General features: G+C 46.6%; 2 protein-coding genes across 2 annotated transcripts in view; both read right to left on the reverse strand.

Annotated features, from left to right (window-relative positions):
• The window catches only part of LOC310855755 (disks large homolog 4-like), a gene marked incomplete at both ends in the record, with an annotated part of 202,944 nt that overhangs the window by 43,473 nt on the left and 136,215 nt on the right, over nucleotides 1–23,256 (reverse strand). Inside the window, 6 exons of the mRNA XM_083760883.1 lie at nucleotides 4,863–5,004; nucleotides 8,327–8,463; nucleotides 11,280–11,449; nucleotides 16,340–16,464; nucleotides 17,190–17,240; nucleotides 21,498–21,548. Of these exons, the coding sequence (XP_083617009.1) occupies nucleotides 4,863–5,004; nucleotides 8,327–8,463; nucleotides 11,280–11,449; nucleotides 16,340–16,464; nucleotides 17,190–17,240; nucleotides 21,498–21,548 (676 nt within the window). The remainder of the gene's footprint in view (nucleotides 1–4,862; nucleotides 5,005–8,326; nucleotides 8,464–11,279; nucleotides 11,450–16,339; nucleotides 16,465–17,189; nucleotides 17,241–21,497; nucleotides 21,549–23,256) is intronic.
• On the reverse strand, nucleotides 2,702–3,796 carry LOC310870248 (kelch domain-containing protein 3-like; the record flags this gene model as incomplete). Its single annotated transcript, XM_083781397.1, has 1 exon — nucleotides 2,702–3,796. One exon carries the CDS (start codon nucleotides 3,794–3,796, stop codon nucleotides 2,702–2,704), a length of 1,095 nt encoding a protein of 364 aa, XP_083637523.1.

The raw sequence follows: 23,256 nt of genomic DNA on the forward strand, positions 1-23,256 counted from the left end.
ACATACTGTTAGTGAGGTCAGGGGGGTTGTAGTGGTCAGTTAATACATACTGTTGGTGAGGTCAGGGGGGTTGTAGTGGTCAGTTAGTACATAATGTTGGTGAGGTCAGGGTTGTAGTGGTCAGTTAATACATACTGTTGGTGAGGTCATGGTTGTAGTGGTCAGTTAGTACATACTGTTGGTGAGGTCAGGGGGGTTGTAGTGGTCAGTTAATACATACTGTTGGTGAGGTCAGGGGGGTTGTAGTGGTCAGTTAATACATACTGTTGGTGAGGTCAGGGGGGTTGTAGTGGTCAGTTAATACATACTGTTGGTGAGGTCAGGGGGGTTGTAGTGGTCAGTTAATACATACTGTTGGTGAGGTCAGGGGGGTTGTAGTGGTCAGTTAATACATACTGTTGGTGAGGTCAGGGGGGTTGTAGTGGTCAGTTAGTACATACTGTTGGTGAGGTCAGGGGGGTTGTAGTGGTCATTTAATACATACTGTTGGTGAGGTCAGGGTTGTAGTGGTCAGTTAATACATACTGTTGGTGAGGTCAGGGGGGTTATAGTGGTCAGTTAATACATACTGTTGGTGAGGTCAGGGGGGTTGTAGTGGTCAGTTAATACATACTGTTGGTGAGGTCAGGGGGGTTGTAGTGGTCAGTTAATACATACTGTTGGTAAGGTCGGGGGGGTTGTAGTGGTCAGTTAGTACATACTGTTGGTGAGGTCAGGGGGGTTGTAGTGGTCAGTTAATACATACTGTTGGTGAGGTCAGGGTTGTAGTGGTCAGTTAATACATACTGTTGGTGAGGTCAGGGTTGTAGTGGTCAGTTAGTACATACTGTTGGTGAGGTCAGGGGGTTGTAGTGGTCAGTTAATACATACTGTTGGTGAGGTCAGGGGGTTGTAGTGGTCAGTTAATACATACTGTTGGTGAGGTCAGGGGGGTTGTAGTGGTCAGTTAATACATACTGTTGGTGAGGTCAGGGGGGTTGTAGTGGTCAGTTAATACATACTGTTGGTGAGGTCAGGGGGGTTGTAGTGGTCAGTTAGTACATACTGTTGGTGAGGTCAGGGGGGTTGTAGTGGTCAGTTAGTACATACTGTTGGTGAGGTCAGGGGGTTGTAGTGGTCAGTTAATACATACTGTTGGTGAGGTCAGGGGGGTTGTAGTGGTCAGTTAATACATACTGTTGGTGAGGTCAGGGGGGTTGTAGTGGTCAGTTAATACATACTGTTGGTGAGGTCAGGGGGGTTGTAGTGGTCAGTTAGTACATACTGTTGGTGAGGTCAGGGGGGTTGTAGTGGTCAGTTAATACATACTGTTGGTGAGGTCAGGGGGGTTGTAGCTGTTCAGGTACAGGTAGTAGTGGTATGGTAGTAGTGGTATGGTAGGTACAGTCAGGGGCGGCCTTAGGAATCTGGAGGCCCGTTTCAAGACCAAATATGAGGCCCCCATATACCTATGACATCATTGTTTTGTTGATACAGCCGTATGTTGATACGAATAGTTTGACTGTTCAATATCACACGCAGCCATTACTCTCCACAATTAGCAACAACAACACCTTTCCTCATCCTTTCATCCCTTCACAATTAAAGTGTCTCCCCTTTACCTCCCAATGCTGCACATTTTACCATGTTATTTACATACAATAGGTGTAACTTTACTAACTTAACATTAACATTGTGGGAGAGAGCAAGGCAGTGAGTGAGCGAGAGAGAGAGAGAGAGGGCCAAGAGTGGTGGCGGTTGACTGAGGGGACTTCAGTGCACTGTACACTCTTGCTTCGTGTCCCAGGTTGGCTTGGTGTGGAATGTGCTAATTTGTCCCCTATATTCAAAGTCTGATTTCCGTTGATTGTTGGCTGTGTTTAGCATGTATATGGCTGTGGAGTTTTGGTACAACATCAAAACAACTTGTCAAATATTTTGGCATGTTTAAACCTCCAGGAAAATCCGTGTTGAGATTCTTAATCCACTGTTTTCCATTAAAACGTCTTTGTCCTACTGTCCAGTTGGGATTGTGTTGAAGTCCAGATACGTTTAGAGCTTCAATGCCATGTGCCATGTAATGTTGAACAATCCTTTTAGTTGCATTGTTAATATTGTATTTGTGTTGTCTCAGCCTTGTAGCTATTGTTTTACTTGTTTCTCCGACATATTGTAAGCCACATTTTTCACATGTGATTAAATAAACACAGTTGCTGGCTGTTATCTGTTGTTTAATCTCCAACATGCGTTTTGTAGTTCTATTTTTAACTATTTGTTTGGGTTTGAAGTATTCTGGTCTCTGGCGTGCTGGTGTGTTGATTCCTTTTAGCTTGCTGTGTACCAGATAGTCTTTAAGATTTTTGTTTTTTTATGTAGGCAGAGTTTCGCAATTATCTTTTTTTTTTGCAAAAGGAGAAGGAAAAACACAACTAACAATAACAATAAAGGACCAAGTCCTTTCAGGACTGCTTGGTCCTTTAAATAAAAAAAGATCATAGAAATAAATACATAATAAAGAGAGTTCCACCGTGTTCAGTTTGGAACATACAGACACAGGTTTGTGTTTCCACCGCATTGTGTTGGACGGAACAATTGTCATTGTTTGATGCCTAGCTGAATGGTTAGAGAGCCTGTCTGGAGAGAAGGAGTCTCCTGAGATTTGAATCTCAGTAAGTGATGCTGAGAGGTGGCTCACCATCAGGTGGGATGAGATGTTGATCCATCATTTCTTGATCTTTCTGCTGTTCCTTCGTCTGGAATGTGGTCTCGGTTGTTGTTGTTGTCGTCTGTTGTCGTTGGTTGCCATGGCTGCCAGTTCCCATCTGATGTCGTGTGGGAGTTCTGATTGGTCCAGAGCGTACTGAATAACTTCTAGCTTACATAACGTCTTAAGACAAGGACTGAAGTCTAAGATGAACAGCTCATCAGAGATAGTGTAATCTCCTTTTCTTCCTCCAAAGAGGATGATATGATCTCCCACAATGCAACAGCACATACCATACATTGGACATGGTCCTTTCCCCTTGGGCTCAACCTTCTTCCAGGAGAAGGTCTCTGGACTGAATTTCCACAGATCATAGAAGGCCTCGTTACCGTTCCAGCCACCAAATATGTACAGCTCTCCATTGTAGGCTGAATGACACCAGCGTACTGCTGGTAGAAGTTGTGCAGAAGGTGTGTTCAGCCAGTCGTTGGTCTCTGTGTCAAAAACTCTGATGGTGTTGTAGTACGGACCTCCACAGCCCCCGAATACAAACATCTTGGTACCAATGATGGTAGCAGAGTGACCTGACGAAGCAGGAGGAGGAGTTCCTCTGGTATTAATTAAAGTCCAGACCATTGTGCTGGTGTCCAGCTTGTACATGTCATTAGTAAATCCAGTCAGCTTGATGTGTCCTCCATGGATAAACATGACCTTCTCCAACACACATGCTGAGTGGTAGCACCTCTCCTCTGGAACAGTCCCAGAAACCCTGGGTTGGAACCATCTGTGGGAGTCAACATCAAATGCATAAAGCACATTGCAGTAAGGTTGGCCTCCCCAGATGTAGACTGTATCTTCAACCAACACAGCTGTGTGGCCGTAGCGCGTGGATGGAACCTCAAGGTGACCGTCCCCTCTTCCAGGTTCCACTGGAGGTAACTTCTTCCAAAATAAAGACACTGTGTTGAAGACATGGACATCCATCTGTTCCATGATGTTGAAGGTCCATCCATCACAGTAGCCTCCAAAGGAATACAGTTTGTTCCTCACAGCTACAGCAGGATGATGGGCTCGCTTTGGTCCTCCTGCTTTGGAAACGGTCCAAGACAACATCACTCTGTCTGTCTGTCTGTCTGTCTGTCTGTCTGTCTGTCTGTGTGTCTGTCTGTCTGTCTGTCTGTCTGTCTGTCGGTCTGTCGGTCTGTCGGTCGGTCGGTCGGTCGCTCTGTCTGTCTGTCGGTCGGTCGGTCGGTCGGTCGCTCTGTCTGTCTGTCTGTCTCAGTCTGTCTGTCGACGTCTACTCTACAGTCATTTCCAACACGGTGCATCATCTTATATCTTCTGGTGTGAAATCACATGAGACACAAACTGTTGCCATGCACGCCTTAACGACGCCAATTAGTGCAACCTTTGAACTATATTGCTATATTTATTACTTCATTACGGCTACCTTGGGGTCTATTGATCTATGAATCTATGGGTCTATGGATCTATGGGTCTTCCACACGTATAGCATAGTATATATGTATAGTTTATAATATAGTTTCATTATATAGATATTCCACTGTTACGTTCTTAGCTTACGCATGTTTCATGATAAATGCTTTTTATGTGATGTATTCCCATGCTTTTTTGTTCTTGCTTAATGTAAATCACTCTGGATTAAGAGCGTCTGCTAAATGCATAAATAGTAAATTGCTACAGCGTTCCCTAACACTGAGCTGTGTTGTATTTTGAGGCTGTGTGTGTGTGTGTGTGTGTGTGTGTGTTCGCGGCTTCGCGCATGCGCGGAATGTGCTCAAGCTGACAGGCTGAGCACGGAATGTGATGTATGGTGATAACTGTCACGTCACGCGGGTGTGATATTTTTCTCCATATCGCCGTGTGAGAGACAGTCCACTGAGCAAACTCAAAGTGAGGCTGAATGACGAGCATTTTGCATTCTGGCTCTTTGAGGGGAGCTAGCGCCCCCTATGGCCAGCTTGGTGTTCTTGTGTGTTCTCAGGGGCGGCCTTAGGAATCTGGAGGCCCGTTTCAAGACCAAATATGAGGCCCCCACATACCTATGACATCATTATTTTGTTGAGGCCGCCTGAGGGTGGAGGCCTGTTTCAATTGAAACTGGTGAAACATACTTAAGGCCTCCTATGGGTACAGTGTAGTGGCATACTGTACGTACTGTTGGTGAGGTCGGGGGGGTTGTAGCTGTTCAGGTACAGGCTGTTGGGCTTGGCCACGCGGAGGTACACCACCTCGGCCGTGTTCTTCAGAGCGCCAACGGCGTCCTCGTGCATCACGTCCTCCAGGCACACGCTGTTCACCTGGAACACATCGACGACCATAAGAATATTATTAATAATAATACATTTTATTCATAAGGCGCCTTTCAGGGCACTCAAGGTCGCCGTACAACAGGCTAAAAACACTACAAGATCACAGTTAAAGCAGAACAAAAACTAGGGCACAGCTTGCAGCAGAAGACACAGAGGTCACACAGAGTCATATATAGGCCTGCCTAAACAGGTGGGTTTTGAGGTGAGTTTGAAATATGGGTGATAGAGTCCATGTTTCTGATGTTCCAGAGGTGAGGGGCAGATCGAGCGGCTGAAGGCTCTTGAGCCCCATGGTGGACAGACGGGCTGGGAGGACCTTCAGGGTGAGGGAGGAGGCAGACATTAACGCATTCTGACCGGGCACCCATTTTGGTGTCAGCATCATGTTATGCTTTAGCTATTTGAAAATAGCAGATCTACAAGCTCATATCGCGCCACCGAGTGGCGCGATACGAGCTTGTAGGTCTGCTATTTTTGAAAAAAATCGAAGAACGACTGACATTTTTAGAATCTGATCTCAGGTCAGAATGGGTTCATCAGACCAGTGTGTGTCCGGCGGAAACCTCGTATGAATCTGATCTCAGGTCAGAATGGGTTAAGAGAGACCGGGTGGGGATGCTGACGTGGACAAGGTCCATAAGGAGCACATGATCATGGAACACACAGACACCAGGCACACGTCCTACTGGATCGTACCACAGCGTCACACAAAAGCATCAAAAGTGGCAGATCCACAATCTAGAAAAGTGTGTTTTGAGCTTGTAGATCTGCTGATTTGTATCCATATGAGATTTCCACCTTGACAGCGACGACGACGTGTGTATTTGTGTGTGTGTGACGTGTGTGTGTGTGTGTGTGTGTGTGTGTGTGTGTGTGTGTATGTGTGTGTGTGAGTACTTACTAACCCACATGGGGACTAAAACCTCCCCACAAGGTCGGTGTAAGACCTGTCAGACTCAGACGGGACCTCACAGGGACATAGTTCTGGTTCTGGTCCCATGGGGGGGGAAGGCTCTTTGTCATGGATAAGATTGTTGTTTTAGAGCTCAGAGGTTACAGAGGTAACCCCCTCAAGGACCACTGGTTGAAAACCACTGTTTCAGAGCTAAGGTTACACTACATTAAAAGATTGTTTTAGAGCTAAGGTTACACTACACAGTAAAAGCCCGGGGTCAGGATTATAGGCAGTATTTAAGGGGTTTAGGTGAAGTGGTAGGGTTGGTTGTGTAGTCTCACACAGCCTGCATGATCAGAGATCTGATCTGCACCTACTGACATGTCTGAGGACATGTCTAAATACAGTGTACAGTATGGGCCAGAATGCCAGCAGTGCATGGATTAAATGTAAAATAAAACGAAAATATTGTTAGGCCTAAATCCTAATCTACAATCCACACACACACACACACACACACACACACACACACACACACACACACACACACACACACACACACACACACACACACACACACACACACACACACACACACACACACACACACACACACACACACACACACACACACACACACAGGTATCCATATTGATAAAGAAATAAATTCCAGATTGCGGTTTTTACGTGAAATGAAATATCCAAGAACCCTAAATTCAAAGTTAATACACCATAGCACATAAAAACGACTCCAGGGTGTCTAATGATTTTATACTTGGCATCTTTGACGGGCAAGAATGCAAAATAATACCGATACATTTCTCTGTCATGGTCTCTGTCTGTCTCTGTTGTTTTTTGGATGTGAAGCGACTGAGACGAGACCCCAGACGCATACGCTACGTCATAACTGTGCGCAGGCTGTGCAGGCCAACAAAAACCTACAAGCTACAACGCACGTCTGTTTTTACGCGTTGATAGCTTGTAGATCTGTTCTATTTTTGCATGCCATGCAACAACCATCTACTATGAGTGCATAACCGAACGAATGATCCAAAACAAATGACGCTCATTTGTAAGTGAAAGTAATAAGTAACGAAGCGTGTTTTGGCGATAGTTACTATATTACTATTTCTGCAGAGTAATTCGTTATATTACTCGTTACTGAAAAAAGTAATAATATTACAGAAATATGTAACTATAGTAACTCGTTACTGCCCAACACTGCTACTGAAGTACTGTCACCTCATAGACACATGGAAAACTGGAACAATTGTGCCACTCCATCTTTAAGGGTTTTTTTTTGGAAGACTGAACATGCTAGTGTGTTGTTGCTAGTGTGACCACTTCAAATAATCTTAACATAATTAATAACTTAAAATAAATTGCACAACACGCAAATACAAATACGCATCATCATATGTGGAAGTTATGCATAAACGCCAACTGAGTGGCAAAACAACGACTTTCTGGCCTTGACAGCCCAGACATCCAAACAGAAAAGTCAAAGCTGATTCCATTAAACACGTTACGCTCACTTTACCACTCACTTTTATGCATGTGCATAGTAGCCTCGATACCCAGGCTTTCATTTCGTCTGCGCGAAAGATGAAAGCCTGGAAAAAGCCGTGGGCTGAACCAGTCTAAAAGTGGGAGTCAACCCTTCCGGGTGGGCGTCGCTCTAAATGATGTGACGTAGCGCTGCACTAGGGGGGAGAGGAGGGGCCGGGGGTGACGGACAGATCGATGAGATCCAATCAGGGTGCGCGCATTTCTGAGGCGCGACCCGCCCCTCTAGACCAGAAATGTCTCTGCTTAGGTCAGGCTATGTGCATAGCCTCTATTTACAGTCGATGTCTCCAGACATATCGTGTCGTTGTGACTGACACACTGAAAGCAGACATAGAAGATGAAGATCTAACCAGCACCATTTTGAAGTTAACTGTCATGCAGTCCTTCCTTCGTCCACAAGGTGGCAGCATTGCTCTCCTGACCCACAGTGAAAGCCTGATCCTGTCCTACACATGCATCTATTAGCATATTACAGCTATCATTTATCTATACACAATGTGTGTACAACTGTGTGTGTGTGTGTGTGTGTGTGTGTGTGTGTGTGTGTGTGTGTGTGCGCACGCTCGAGCGCATCAAATGGAAAACAAACACCCGAAAGACTAATCATTGTGTGTATTCCTGCACTATCTGCATCGAGTGATCTTGGTACATAGAAATTGATTTATTGAAGATTCTGACCTCCAAATGTACATATCATTTTTGTTTTGATTGTATTGTTGTATTGTGCTTTTGCAATGTAAACGTATGTTTTCTCATGCCAATAAAGGCCTTTGATTGAATTGAATTGAATTGTGCATGCGTGCATGCGTGTGTGTGTGTGTGTGCGTCCGTGCGTGCGTTACTGACCGCTAGTATCTTGTCCCCGATCTGTAAGCGCTGGTCTTTGTGAGCGGCCCCGCCCTCGATGATCTTAGTCACATAGATGCTGTTATCTCCTGGTATGTGCTGGTTCCCTACTCCCCCTGCAATGCTGAACCCTAGGCCTGGTAGAGAGACAGAGACAGAGACACACACAGAGAGAGAGAGAGAGAGAGAGAGAGAGAGGCTGTTATCACCTGGTATGTGTTGGTTCCCGAGAGAGAGAGAGAGAGAGAGAGAGAGAGAGAGAGAGAGAGAGAGAGAGAGAGAGAGAGAGAGAGAGAGAGAGAGAGAGAGATGCTCACAAAGCCATGCCACATTTAGTTTTCCAGAGTGTTACTGTGCACAAACGTGGGTTTCTGTGTCCCCGTTCCAAGTGCATTTGTCTTATATGTGACTCCAAAGCCCCCCCCCCCCCCCCTCAGGTACATATTAAAGCTATTTTCAGCATTGGGTTAAAACTATTTTCAGCAATGGAATAACAATGTTTTCGGTGGGTAGATCTTGTTGAGCTAGTTATTTTGAAAGTACCTCTCAAGTCAATAAAGTGTGGGTACGGCTGCCTAAACCAATTAGAGACACACAGACACACACAGAGAGAGAGAGAGAGAGAGAGAGAGACTTTGACAAAGTAATGCTGCCAGTAAAGTAACACATGCTCTGAATTATTAAGTTGTGACTTCATTAAAAGCTTTTACTTTCAAACACGGTAACAGTTTGGACGACATAACAGGAACAGTTTGATCCCACTAACAAATTGATAGAATCATGGGGGCAGTCAGCCCTTAGAGTATATATATTTATAGAGAAGGCACCCAGAGGAAACCCTGAGGCGAAATGGACATAGTGGCCGAATGAAGGTATTGCAGCCTGGCCCCAAACACATGAACGCGCTGTCCGTTGACTATCATTGTACACGTTCACGACGGATGACGCTCGTGCGCGTTCAACGGCAGCGCATTCATGTGTTTGGGGCCACTTGTCATTGCAATCCGTCCCAGAATGCACTCTGTTCCTACCAGGAAGGAGGAGTGAATCCGCCTCATGCGCTTTTGAGCAACTCAATGCAAGTGGATGGGAGGAGAACTCGGGTGTCTTCTCTATAGATATATATACTCTATGAGTCAGCCAGATATTTCGTGAAGCCTCTTTTGAAATCGGGACTTCCTGAAAGTTCATATAATGGCCTGTTGTGGCGCTGGACTGTATTAAAGTATTAAAAGGATAGAGACTAAACTGGCGCGAAGCTCCGCCCCCTCCGCTATTCATGTCAGTGGAAGTTGCTCAGTGGCGTTTTGAAGCACCCGGAAGGCTGCCGGAAGTACCGTCTATTTCCGAATTTTTTCGCTGATTCAGCATTTGGACACCAAATTTTGGTGTCCGGAAGTCCGGAAATGCGGAAGTGCAGCTGGGCTTTAACATTGGGCGCTCGGTTGCACGGGGTTTCCTCGTCAAGAATCCACGGGTCCGCCTGCAGTCCTTCCTCTTACCACTAGGGCCCAGCGCTTCAACATTGGAGTGCATAGCTGGCCCCTTGGACTGGACCCAAAAAGCCCCATAGCTCCATAGAGGCCCATGTATTTGGGCCCAACTTCACCTAGACTGTATTACCTTAATAAACATGGTCATGAATACTTTCTGCTCCCAGTCACTAGTTTAAAGTCTCATTTCTAATGTCATAATATTCTTTTTGGAAAATTATGGTCCCATTTATAAAAGAAATTACCATAAAGTCGCGTATGTTCTGAGGGGCGTGGCTACCGTTACAGTCTATGATCGGGATCCCCCACCCACTCGAGTCAAAATAAAAACCAACGGAGAAGAAGGGGGGAAGTCCCGCCTCGTTGTCTGGGCCAGCCAATGGGCCAGCTGGGCCAGAACGGATCAAGAAAGATGGCGACTTACAGTGCATTAGAGTGCAAGGAATTTCAGGCTTCATTTTACGTTCATGTTAGACCCGGGGAACGCTTTGTCCATATTTTCAACAGTCTATGGATAGAATGCAAAAAATAACCAGAATGAACCGGGTTAAAACAATGAAATGCCTGCCAAAAAACGGACAAACTAACGGATAGCTAACAATTATAAACGGACAGACAGACAGACAGACAGACAGACAGACACTACAAACTGATGTTCTTCCTCTTCTTTGATGTTTGCCTTGATGCCTGACATCCAGCACCTGGCCTGAAAATAGGCATTGAGATGTGCACACAAACTCTGTGAGCTGCCCTATGCACCCACCCACCCACCCACCCACCCACCCACCCACCCATCCACCCACCCATCCACCCACCCACTCACCCATCCACCCACCCACCCACCCATCCACCCATCCACCCACCCACTCACTCACCCATCCACCCATCCACCCACCCATCCAGCCACCCACCCACCCACCCACTCACTCACCCATCCACCCATCCATCCATCCACCCACCCACCCACCCACTCACCCATCCATCCATCCACCCACCCACCCACCCAATCATCTAATGTGATCCTGGGCTCTACACACCCTCCACCAACCTAGTCCCCATATATGGGGGACAAAGGGGAGAGCAACGGACTTGAACTCATGCTTCCTTCATGCCTGAGTGTCCAAGTTGCTCCTTTACACCTGACAGGGGGGAGTTTCCCTGGAACACGTTATTCCAACCAGTTCCTTTCCCCTCCATCAGGCGCCCCGGCTGGCCAGGGGGAGGCAGTTTAGAGACCAGGATTACTGTATGTTTTTTGTGAGGGTACCTACCCTAGGGGACACGGGGAGACCATGTGAGGGTACCTACCCTAGGGGACACGGGGAGAACATGTGAGGGTACCTACCCTAGGGGACACGGGGAGAACATGCAAACTCCACACAGAAAGGCCCTTTCGCCAACCCCGCCTTCGGGTATGGGCACTGATGACGCGGAGGAGGGAACACGCAGCCAGCACCCACCTTTGGGTCCCTTGATGAGCTTTATTTCCATGACCTTCTCGGCGGCCGGTTTCCTCCGGAGGACGTAGAGTCTGACGATGGCGCCGGCCTCCTTCAGCGCCTCCACGGCCAGGCTGTGCGTCACCTCGCGCACGTCCACGTCGTTCACAAACAGGATGCAGTCGTTCACGCTGCGGACGCACATACAGTACAACGAGACAGGGACGCGCAGAGAGCGTTAGAGAGAGAGAGGTAGAGAGAGAGGCGCGTTAAGAGGGCACTTTTTGGGACAGAAATGGCGAAAATAGCAGATCTACAAGGACTTTTTTTCTTCTTATCAATATTAGTCAACAAGTACCAGTTATCACTAGTACCAACAAGGTCGACTAGTGGATTTACTTGTCTACGAGTCGACTAGTTGCTTAGGCGCAACCCAGCACTCTTTATCTACTGGAGATGCGGTGTGCAACGACATAGATTTAGAGACAAATTAGTTAAAGGTTTTATGACATTCATTTTCATTTATTTTTCTTTTTTCTTTTAGGTTTTATGACCTCAATTACACCCAAAAAACCTGAACTTTGAACATTCAGTGGATTTTCTGTAAGGATTTTCTGAAGTTTTCTTTGGGTTTTTTTGGGCCTTTTGAGCTACAATGAAAACAGGCAACACAGTGAAACAGTGACATCTACTGGCAAATCCCATTGACATATATGGGATTTGCAGTAAGTGATGTCACTTACTGCCGGCAAATCAGAGCACCTGTTTGAGCCAGAAAACCCCAGATCACAGAAAATCTACTGAATGTTAAAAGTTCATGTTTTTTGGGTGCAATTGAGATTAGAAAACCTAAAAAAAACAAGAACAATTCCAAAACCTTTTTTTTAATGTCACATCCCTTTAAACGCAAATTGCTGCGTTCAAGTTCAGGAGACTTCGGGAAAAAAAAGCAATTCTCCTGAATGCTGCCTTTTGTTGTATATGACATTGAAAAGGAAAGGAGTGGCATTTTGCATTTCTTTCACCATGTAGTAAATGCTGCATTCGTGGTCTGGGAAAGGGCAGTTGTTTTACAGACGGGGTAAAAGGGGCAGGGGCTGAAGCCCCCTTTGATGTACATGTGTGCACTTCCCTGGTAACAACAACAACAACAAGAACAACAACAACAACATCAACGACCTCGTTTTGTGGCAGAGCAGAGAATGATGGCGGTATAAATATAGAAGTATACTACAGAAGATAATATGGAGCAGTCAACACTGCCATGCTTATAGCGCTGCATGACTGGCTGGGGAATCCTGACAACCCCTTCCCCCCCCCGCTCCACTTCACCGTGTGTGTCCCCAATCTGGGAAGATATCCTCCCTGTTGTTTCTGCCTCTGGGAGACACATGACCACCTCCTTGTTTGTGTAGACATTTGGTTCGGCTCCTTTCTTGGTACACTTCAGTGTTTATTCCTACTAACAATAGCACTACCTGTTTAGGGTGCTGCTGACGCACCCTAGTGTCCATATTCTGGGCCTCGTGAAAAAAAATGCAAAGAGACACATTTTCAGCTTGTATTTGTGTCATTTTGCTACTTTATTTGAACCCTGAAAAGTAACGGTTCTTGACGTTTGTACAGCTTTCCAGTCGACAGAGACTATAAATGAAAAGTTTGAGTTTTATTTATTTATATATAATTTTTTTATCCCACGATGTTGTAACCCATTTTTCACCCCTGTGTCAAACAATGAAAAGTTTGAGGGTTCAAAAAAGCACAGGGAGGAACTGTTTATCAGCAACAATAACCTTTTTTTTCTTCCATTTAAACACAACATGAATTCAGGGCAGAGACAAGTGAGATACAAAAACAAAGCATAATGATTGATTGACACTTCACTGTGTCAGTGGCGGCGTGCTCAAAGTTTGAGTGCAGTCAGTGACAAGTGTCAGGCGTCATGTTGCTATAACTTCCAATGTTTGAACGGTACAGCTGATCATGCACGGATTATGGTTTGTGACCCCCCCCCGCCCCCCCCCCCTAACATTCCGATCAATTCTAGCCAAAGAATGATATTCCTATGCCACTCCAACTCAAACATCAATCACTCTACAACAGGGGTGGGCAACTTTGACGATGGCGAGGGCCAATATATTTCCACACTCACTCCAGAGGGGGCCACAGTGCATGTTACTGTCGTAGCAAAAATAGCCGATCTACAAGCTCAAAACGCGTCGCGCTGCGACACGTTTTGAGCTTGTAGATCGGCTATTTTTGCTATATTTGAATTGAAAACCTGAATAATCTTTTGATATTTTTGAATTAGAATCCTGAAAAGTAACCTTTTTATTGCATTTCAAATGCATTTAGTTATAGCTATGTTAACTTTATGAACTGTTAACATAACTACAAAAAGACAATAACATTTTAATACTAGTCATTAAGTACTAGTCATTTAATACTAGTCGGGTTTGGAATTGTAAACAGCTGAAATCAATACTATATCAGTATTCTGACATTAACCTGTGGGCCGCATTAAGTGAAGGTGGGGGCCGCATGTGGCCCCCGGGCCGCCAGTTGCCCACCCCTGCTCTACCATCTGCAGACGAACAGTGTCAACCCATGTACCCCCGCCAGAGTTCAGATTTATTCTCCGTCACTGCATGAGGAGAAGGACGATGAGAATTTGTCACAGTGGGAAAGAATGATGTGACAAACTGAAGTGGAATTTGAGTCAATTGCAATCTGTTGAACAAGCGTTTTTCTGACATGACAAAAAACAACAAAAAACACTCAAATACGTTCTCTCCTCCGCAACAAAGAGCCCAGATTCTTTCTGGCCCATTCTGACCTGAGATCAGATTCTATAAACGTCTTCTACATCCTGACAGTTTTCTGATAAAGCTATGTTTCTGTCAGTGGGTCTTCGATTTTTCAAAAATAGCAGACCTACAAGCTCGTATCGCGCCACTCGGTGGCGCGCTATGAGCTTGTAGATCTGCTATTTTTAAATAGCTAAAGCATAACATGATGCTAACACCAAAATGGGTTCCCGTTCAGAATGGGGTTCTGAAGCAGAAGCAGTACAAATGGAACCAAATGGACCCATTGAATTAACATAGATTTTACAATATAAATTGGGGGTCGCAGAGATAGAAATGCCATTCATTGGGGGTCCGTAGACTAATTAATGTCAAACTGAAATTAAACGGGTTGAGAATCTCTGCTAGAGCCGTATAAACATCTTCTCTGATGGGGGTCCCTGGCATATCTCTTCAAATGGGGGTCCACGGGGCTAATTAGTGTCAATTTGGGGGTCCTTGACATAGAAGTTAAAACAGTTTGCGATCCATTGTTATAGAGGTGTGTGTGTGTGTGTGTGTGTGTGTGTGTGTGTGTGTGTGTGTGTGTGTGTGTGTGTGTGTGTGTGTGTGTGTGTACGTGTGTGCGCCAATTTAACAAAGGTGCAGACGATCAGAAATCAGCAGAGAGTGATCGATGTTTGCGCTACTCTATGCCGAATTGAAGTGGACTCGGACCCAGACTCTGGGTTGTCTGGACATGTTCCATGTTACAGCTGGTCATTTGCATAGAGAAGAGATAATTAATTTAGGCTATACGTCTCATGCAGGGATAGCAGAAAATGTGAAATGTGAAAAGTTCTTCAGTAGATAAGGAGGTTTTGACCCAACAGATGATATCATTTTGGTCAGAATATGGTACGAGAAATAGGGGGGGGGGGGGGGGGGGGGTTGGTGGATCGTGCAATGAAGCAAAGACATAAAAATAAAGCCCCTCCAGGAATGGTCAACTGTAACAGAGACGTGCATCCATCCATCCATCCATCCATCCATGGCGTTTTGTTTTAAGGTTGTTCACACGGGAGGTGGAATTGTTTCACATGTATAGTCTTCTTGACGCTCGAACGCACTCACAAACCTCTGGTGTGTATGAAGGGGTTGTGGTGCTGTCTGTCCATTAAATCACTCATACATGGTTACATTTGCACACTAACAAGGCGTTATACACAGATTGTGCATTACAGTACATTCACCGATTCACTCACACACACACACACACACACACACACACACACACACACACACACACACACACACACACACACACACACACACACACACACACACACACACACACACACACACACCGATGGCGGCAGAGGAAACCATGCAAGGCACCGACCTGCACATCGGGAGCAATTAGGTGTTCAGCGTCTTGCTCAAGGACACTTTGGACACTATAGCTCTGGGGGAGCCCACAGGGATGGAACCAGGAACCTTCCCAAGCAGCCGCTCTACCTCGTACCGCGTACCGTTCCCTGACCGTACTTACTGTACATATCTCTCACATTGTCCCTTATGGTGTCATCATGAACTGAGGTGCATATCGGACCGGTTAATGTATTGTAATCACATGCCCGTGGCGTGGTATTCATCAGGGATGGAGACACATAATCCATGACCTGGTGTCATTATTATTCTGTTATTCGCAGCAGGGCTGTCTGTCAATCGACTGCACACACAAACTCTTAGTTGACTGATAGTCGCAGGGAACCTGTCAACTAAATCCACGAGTTGATTTAAAAGCGGCCAAATCCATATAACTTTCACGTCGTCCTATACCCTTGGATACAAACCCCGGGTGATGAATCTAACATCTACCGCTCATTCATTCAAGTGTGAGTGGAACACAACCACCCTAAAGACTAATCATTGTGTATATTCCTGCACTATACCTGCATCGAGTGATCTTGGTACATAGAAGTTGATCTATTGAAGATCCTGACCTTCAATATACATCATTTTTGTTTTGATTGTATTGCTGTATTGTTGTATTGTTCGTTCTGCTTTGGCAATGTAAACGTATGTTTTCTCATGCCAATAAAGCCCTTTGAATTGAATTGAAATTGAATTGTGTGTGCATGTGTGTGTGTGTGTGTGTGTGTGTGTGTGTGCGTGCGTGTGTGTGTGTGTGTGCGTGTGTGTGTGTGCGTGTGTGTGTGTGCGTGTGTGTGTGCGTGTGTGTGTGTGCGTGTGTGTGTGTGCGTGTGTGTGTGCGTGTGTGTGTGTGTGTACCTGAGGCGTCCATCTTGAGCGGCGGCGCCCCCCGGGATGATCTTGGTGATGAAGATGCTGGGGTCGTCTCCCACGTGAGGGTTGTCTGTTCCCCCCGCTATGCTGAAGCCCAGGCCCGAGTTACCCTGCAACGCACGCACACGCACACGCACACGCACACGCACACGCACACGCACACACACACACACACACACACACACACACACACACACACACAGTAGAAATACCATAAATACAACAGGATAGCAGGGTGAAACATTATTTTGATGAAGGTGTGCTGTTACCAGGGGGGCAGTCAGCCAGATATTTCATGAAGCCTCTTTTGAAATCGGGACTTCCTGAAAGTTCATATAATGGCCTGTTGTGGCGCTGGAGTGGACCCAAAAAGCCCCATAGCTCCATGTATTTGGGCCCAACTTCACCTAGACTGTATTACCTTAATAAACATGGTCATGAATACTTTCTGCTTCCAGTCACTAGTTTAAAGTCTCATTTCTCATGTCATAATATTCTTTTTGGAAAATTATGGTCCCATTTATAAAAGAAATTACCATAAAGTCGCGTATGTTCTGAGGGGCGTGGCTACCGTTACAGTCTATGATCGGGATTCCCTTCCCACTCGAGTAAAAATAAAAACCAACGGAGAAGAAGGGGGGGAAGTCCCGCCTCGTTGTCTGGGCCAGCCAATGGCTCAGCTGGACCAGAACGGATCAAGAAAGATGGCGACTTACAGTGCATTAGAATGCAAGGGATTTCAGGCTTCATTTTACATTCATGTTAGACCCGGGGAACGCGTTGTCCATATTTTCTACAGTCTATGGCTGTTACGTATCAGAAAGAAAAGACTCACCCTCTCCAGAGTGATCTCCTCGTACTCGATCTCCCCCTCTGTCCCGTTGACCTGTTGTTGGGAAAGAAAGGAAAAAATGGCGTTAAAAAAACACGAGACTATACTCAGGCTACGCGTTTCCAGTCAACAACTCGTCCTCATGTCTTTGTGTTCGTGGCCCTATAGACGAGCTCTATAAAGGGATGTGTTTTTTTTAACCCATTCTGACCTGAGATCAGATTCATACGAGGTTTTCCACTGGACACACACTGGTCTGATCAACCCATTCTGACCTGAGATCAGATTCATACGAGGTTTTCCACTGGACACACACTGGTCTGATCAACCCATTCTGACCTGAGATCAGATTCATACGAGGTTTTCCACTGGACACACACTGGTCTGATTAACCATTCTGACCTGAGATCAGATTCTAAAATGTCAGTCGTTCTTTCGATTTTTTCAAAAATAGCAGACCTACAAGCTCGTAGCGCGCCACTCGGTGGCGCGCTATGAGCTTGTAGATCTGCTATTTTTAAATATAGCTAAAGCATAACATGATGCTAACACCAAAATGGGTTCCCGTTCAGAATGGGTTAATAATGCATTAAATGTCTTTTTTTGTGTGCATTTGGTTATTTTATGTATCGTCTGTTTTGCTCTAGTTTGCTCGCTCTTTTTATTAATCATACTCCGTGCACAAGAATGCTACGCACACTAAAAGACCTTGTAGTGGTGCCGTGTGTGAACGGGAGAATAGTAGTCTTCAAGGGACAAGGAGTGGAGGAGGCACACACTGCTAGCCAAAGGGACAAGGAGTGGTGGAGGCACACACTGCTAGCCAAAGGGACAAGGAGTGGTGGAGGCACACACTGCTAGCCAAAGGGACAAGGAGTGGTGGAGGCACACACTGCTAGCCAAAGGGACAAGGAGTGGTGGAGGCACACACTGCTAGCCAAAGGGACAAGGAGTGGTGGAGGCACACACTGCTAGCCAAAGGGACAAGGAGTGGAGGAGGCACACACTGCTAGCCAAAGGGACAAGGAGTGGAGGAGGCACACACTGCTAGCCAAAGGGACAAGGAGTGGTGGAGGCACACACTGCTAGCCAAAGGGACAAGGTGGAGGCACACACTGCTAGCCAAAGGGACAAGGAGTGGTGGAGGCACACACTGCTAGCCAAAGGGACAAGGAGTGGTGGAGGCACACACTGCTATAGCCAAAGGGACAAGGAGTGGTGGAGGCACACACTGCTAGCCAAAGGGACAAGGAGTGGTGGAGGCACACACTGCTATAGCCAAAGGGACAAGGAGTGGTGGAGGCACACACTGCTAGCCAAAGGGACAAGGAGTGGTGGAGGCACACACTGCTAGCCAAAGGGACAAGGAGTGGAGGAGGCACACACTGCTAGCCAAAGGGACAAGGAGTGGAGGAGGCACACACTGCTAGCCAAAGGGACAAGGTGGAGGCACACACTGCTAGCCAAAGGGACAAGGAGTGGTGGAGGCACACACTGCTAGCCAAAGGGACAAGGTGGAGGCACACACTGCTAGCCAAAGGGACAAGGTGGAGGCACACACTGCTAGCCAAAGGGACAAGGAGTGGTGGAGGCACACACTGCTAGCCAAAGGGACAAGGAGTGGAGGAGGCACACACTGCTAGCCAAAGGGACAAGGAGTGGTGGAGGCACACACTGCTAGCCAAAGGGACAAGGAGTGGTGGAGGCACACACTGCTATAGCCAAAGGGACAAGGAGTGGTGGAGGCACACACTGCTATAGCCAAAGGGACAAGGAGTGGAGGAGGCACACACTGCTATAGCCAAAGGGACAAGGAGTGGAGGAGGCACACACTGCTATAGCCAAAGGGACAAGGAGTGGTGGAGGCACACACTGCTAGCCAAAGGGACAAGGAGTGGAGGAGGCACACACTGCTATAGCCAAAGGGACAAGGAGTGGTGGAGGCACACACTGCTAGCCAAAGGGACAAGGAGTGGTGGAGGCACACACTGCTAGCCAAAGGGACAAGGAGTGGTGGAGGCACACACTGCTAGCCAAAGGGACAAGGAGTGGTGGAGGCACACACTGCTAGCCAAAGGGACAAGGTGGAGGCACACACTGCTAGCCAAAGGGACAAGGAGTGGTGGAGGCACACACTGCTAGCCAAAGGGACAAGGAGTGGTGGAGGCACACACTGCTAGCCAAAGGGACAAGGAGTGGTGGAGGCACACACTGCTAGCCAAAGGGACAAGGAGTGGTGGAGGCACACACTGCTAGCCAAAGGGACAAGGAGTGGTGGAGGCACACACTGCTATAGCCAAAGGGACAAGGAGTGGTGGAGGCACACACTGCTAGCCAAAGGGACAAGGAGTGGAGGAGGCACACACTGCTAGCCAAAGGGACAAGGAGTGGAGGAGGCACACACTGCTAGCCAAAGGGACAAGGAGTGGAGGAGGCACACACTGCTAGCCAAAGGGACAAGGTGGAGGCACACACTGCTAGCCAAAGGGACAAGGAGTGGTGGAGGCACACACTGCTAGCCAAAGGGACAAGGTGGAGGCACACACTGCTAGCCAAAGGGACAAGGTGGAGGCACACACTGCTAGCCAAAGGGACAAGGAGTGGTGGAGGCACACACTGCTAGCCAAAGGGACAAGGAGTGGAGGAGGCACACACTGCTAGCCAAAGGGACAAGGAGTGGTGGAGGCACACACTGCTAGCCAAAGGGACAAGGAGTGGTGGAGGCACACACTGCTATAGCCAAAGGGACAAGGAGTGGTGGAGGCACACACTGCTATAGCCAAAGGGACAAGGAGTGGAGGAGGCACACACTGCTATAGCCAAAGGGACAAGGAGTGGTGGAGGCACACACTGCTAGCCAAAGGGACAAGGAGTGGAGGAGGCACACACTGCTATAGCCAAAGGGACAAGGAGTGGTGGAGGCACACACTGCTAGCCAAAGGGACAAGGAGTGGTGGAGGCACACACTGCTAGCCAAAGGGACAAGGAGTGGTGGAGGCACACACTGCTAGCCAAAGGGACAAGGAGTGGTGGAGGCACACACTGCTAGCCAAAGGGACAAGGAGTGGTGGAGGCACACACTGCTAGCCAAAGGGACAAGGAGTGGTGGAGGCACACACTGCTAGCCAAAGGGACAAGGAGTGGTGGAGGCACACACTGCTAGCCAAAGGGACAAGGAGTGGTGGAGGCACACACTGCTAGCCAAAGGGACAAGGAGTGGTGGAGGCACACACTGCTAGCCAAAGGGACAAGGAGTGGTGGAGGCACACACTGCTAGCCAAAGGGACAAGGAGTGGTGGAGGCACACACTGCTAGCCAAAGTGGTTTTAGCATACTGTATGTACAGTAGGACAACAACCTGAAGCCTTCTTCAAGGTATACGAGTATTAAAGGTATATTCAGTGATTTGACTTAATTCAAATATCACTTATTTTTTTTGTTTTGTTGTGATAATCCTCTCTACTATAGAGTGTGCTGACCATATAAGGAGTTCCTCCCTGTCCCCAGTTAACCCCTGGGGGTCAAAAAACCTTAGGTTTCGTTTTTGGCTCTCTATCCTGATTGGATGAAAGGCTTAGGTCCCAGCCAAAAACGAAACCTAAGGTTTTTTGAGTGAAATCACAGAATATACCTTTAAACATACAACAAGTAGAAATCGTGTAGGAACAAGAAAGTACACTGATATGCTAATGACGTTTAGACGATATAGAACACTTAATTCCTGAGGGTCTTTATGTGTGTATTATGTGTTTTTAGATATTTTAGCAGTGAGCCCAGTGTCTCTGATGTCATGGACACGGGGCTCACTTCCTTCCTGGACTACAATTCCCATAATGCTTTGGTGCACTGCTCCTCCTTGTGGATAGGGGGAGGGCTGTCTTACTGAGAGGAGAGGAGGGGAGGGGGAGGGGGAGGGGAGGGGAGAGGAGAGGAGAGGAGAGGAGAGGAGAGGAGAGGAGAGGAGAGGAGAGGAGAGGAGAGGAGAGGAGAGGAGAGGAGAGGAGAGGAGAGGAGAGGAGAGGAGAGGAGAGGAGAGGAGAAAGAGGTACACCTGTACAGCAGCAGTACTTGCATACTGTAAGTTATAAAAGTTATAGACCACATATCTCCATTGCGGTGAAGAGAACAGAACAGGTACATCTGTACAGCAGCAGTACTTGCATACTGTAAGTTATAAAAGTTATAGACCACATATCTCCATTGCGGTGAAGAGAACAGAACAGGTACATCTGTACAGCAGCAGTATACTGTACTTAGAGAACAGAAGAGCAGTACAGTAGCAGCAGTATACTGTATATATACTGTACTTACGTAAGGAGATCCGTCCAGTGTGTCAGTGTTCACCACCGGAGGAGAATTACCCTGTGAGGAGACAGAGGACAAGATATTATTATTATTATTATTATTATTATTATTATAGAGGACAAGAGGCAACGACGGTTATTAAAGGGATTGTGACATTAAAAAAGGTTTTGGAATTGTTCTTGTTTTTTTTAGGTTTTCTAATCTCAATTGCACCCAAAAAACATGAACTTTTAACATTCAGTAGATTTTCTGTGATCTGGGGTTTTCTGGCTCAAACAGGTGCTCTGATTTGCCGGCAGTAAGTGACATCACTTACTGCAAATCCCATGTCAATGGGATTTGCCAGCAGATGTCACTGTTTCACTGTGTTGCCTGTTTTCATTGTAGCTCAAAAGGCTTCCAAACCCCAAAGAAAACTTCAGACCACAGAAAATCCACTGAATGTTAAAAGTTCAGGTTTTTTGGGTGTAATTGAGGTCATAAAACCTAAAAGAAAAAAGAAAAAGAAAAAGAAATGAAAATGAATGTCATAAAACCTTTAACACATTCTGACCTGAGATAAGATTCTAAAAATGTCTTCTACATACTGACAGTTTTCCATTCTGACCTGAGATCAGATTCCAAAAAAAAATCTTCTATGTCAGTCGCTCTTCGATTTTTCAAAAAATAGCAGACCTACAAGCTCGTAGCGCGCCACTCGGTGGCGCGCTATGAGCTTGTAGATCTGCTATTTTTCAATAGCTAAAGCACGACATGATGCCAACACCAAAAGGGGTTTGTGCCTAAAATGGGTTAAGTTATTAACACATTGAGACCTGAGATCAGATTCTACTGAATGTCTTCTTCTGAATCTAAGTTTTGAAAATAAAAAATTAATGTATGTCAGTGGTTCTCAAACCTTTTCATGTCAAAGACCCCCAGAATGACATGTACCCTATTTGGCCACAGACCCCCCCCCCCCCCCCCCCCGCCCCCCCGTCATCTCAAACTATTTTGTTCCAGGGACAACCCCCAGAAGCATGAAAGATACGCGTTAAAAACGTTTGCTGTGACAGAATATATATTCAAAGATGCAAGTGCAAGTGCACTGCACACACATGCACGCACGTGCGCACACGCAATGCTGTAACAAGGCCTCCAGAGTCCACACACCTCTCTTACAAAGTGTGACTGTCAACCCCCCCCCCCCCCACACACACACACACACACACACACACTGATCCAAAAACACAGCAGTCAGCACATGTACGCTATCTTTTCTTTTTCTTCTTTTGCATTCCACATAATGTCTGAAAATAAACACACTCACTGCTATACCTTTGTGTGCGAATATGTTTTTTTTTATTTCTAAACCCTGCAGTGAAAGGTGAGAAGAAACTACTGCATCTACATCACCATGCAGTGAGGCTGTCGCCTCTCTGACGGCTGGACAACCTCATATGTCCCGTCCCCCCCCCCCCAAAAAAAAAAAGACTGCGACTTTTCACGATTCAAACATTCAAAAGTAGCAGATCTTACAAGCTCAAAACGCGGCGCGAAGCGACGCGTTTTGAGCTTGTAAGATCTGCTACTTGCTTTTGCTGCTTTTTTGTGAAAACACCGTAGTGTGATCAAGTCGGGCGCTGACTTAGGAGAAAACACAACAGGAGACGAGAGGTTTCTGCGAGGCAGCGGTGATGTATTGTTCACGACAAGACAGCGAGCCGGAGACAGCAGAGCAGTGGAGAGAGGCATATTGGCAACGACACACACACCATCCTTCTAG

Source organism: Protomyctophum parallelum (genome assembly GCF_964188405.1).
Source record: "Protomyctophum parallelum genome assembly, chromosome: 1".
Taxonomy (NCBI): domain Eukaryota; kingdom Metazoa; phylum Chordata; class Actinopteri; order Myctophiformes; family Myctophidae; genus Protomyctophum; species Protomyctophum parallelum.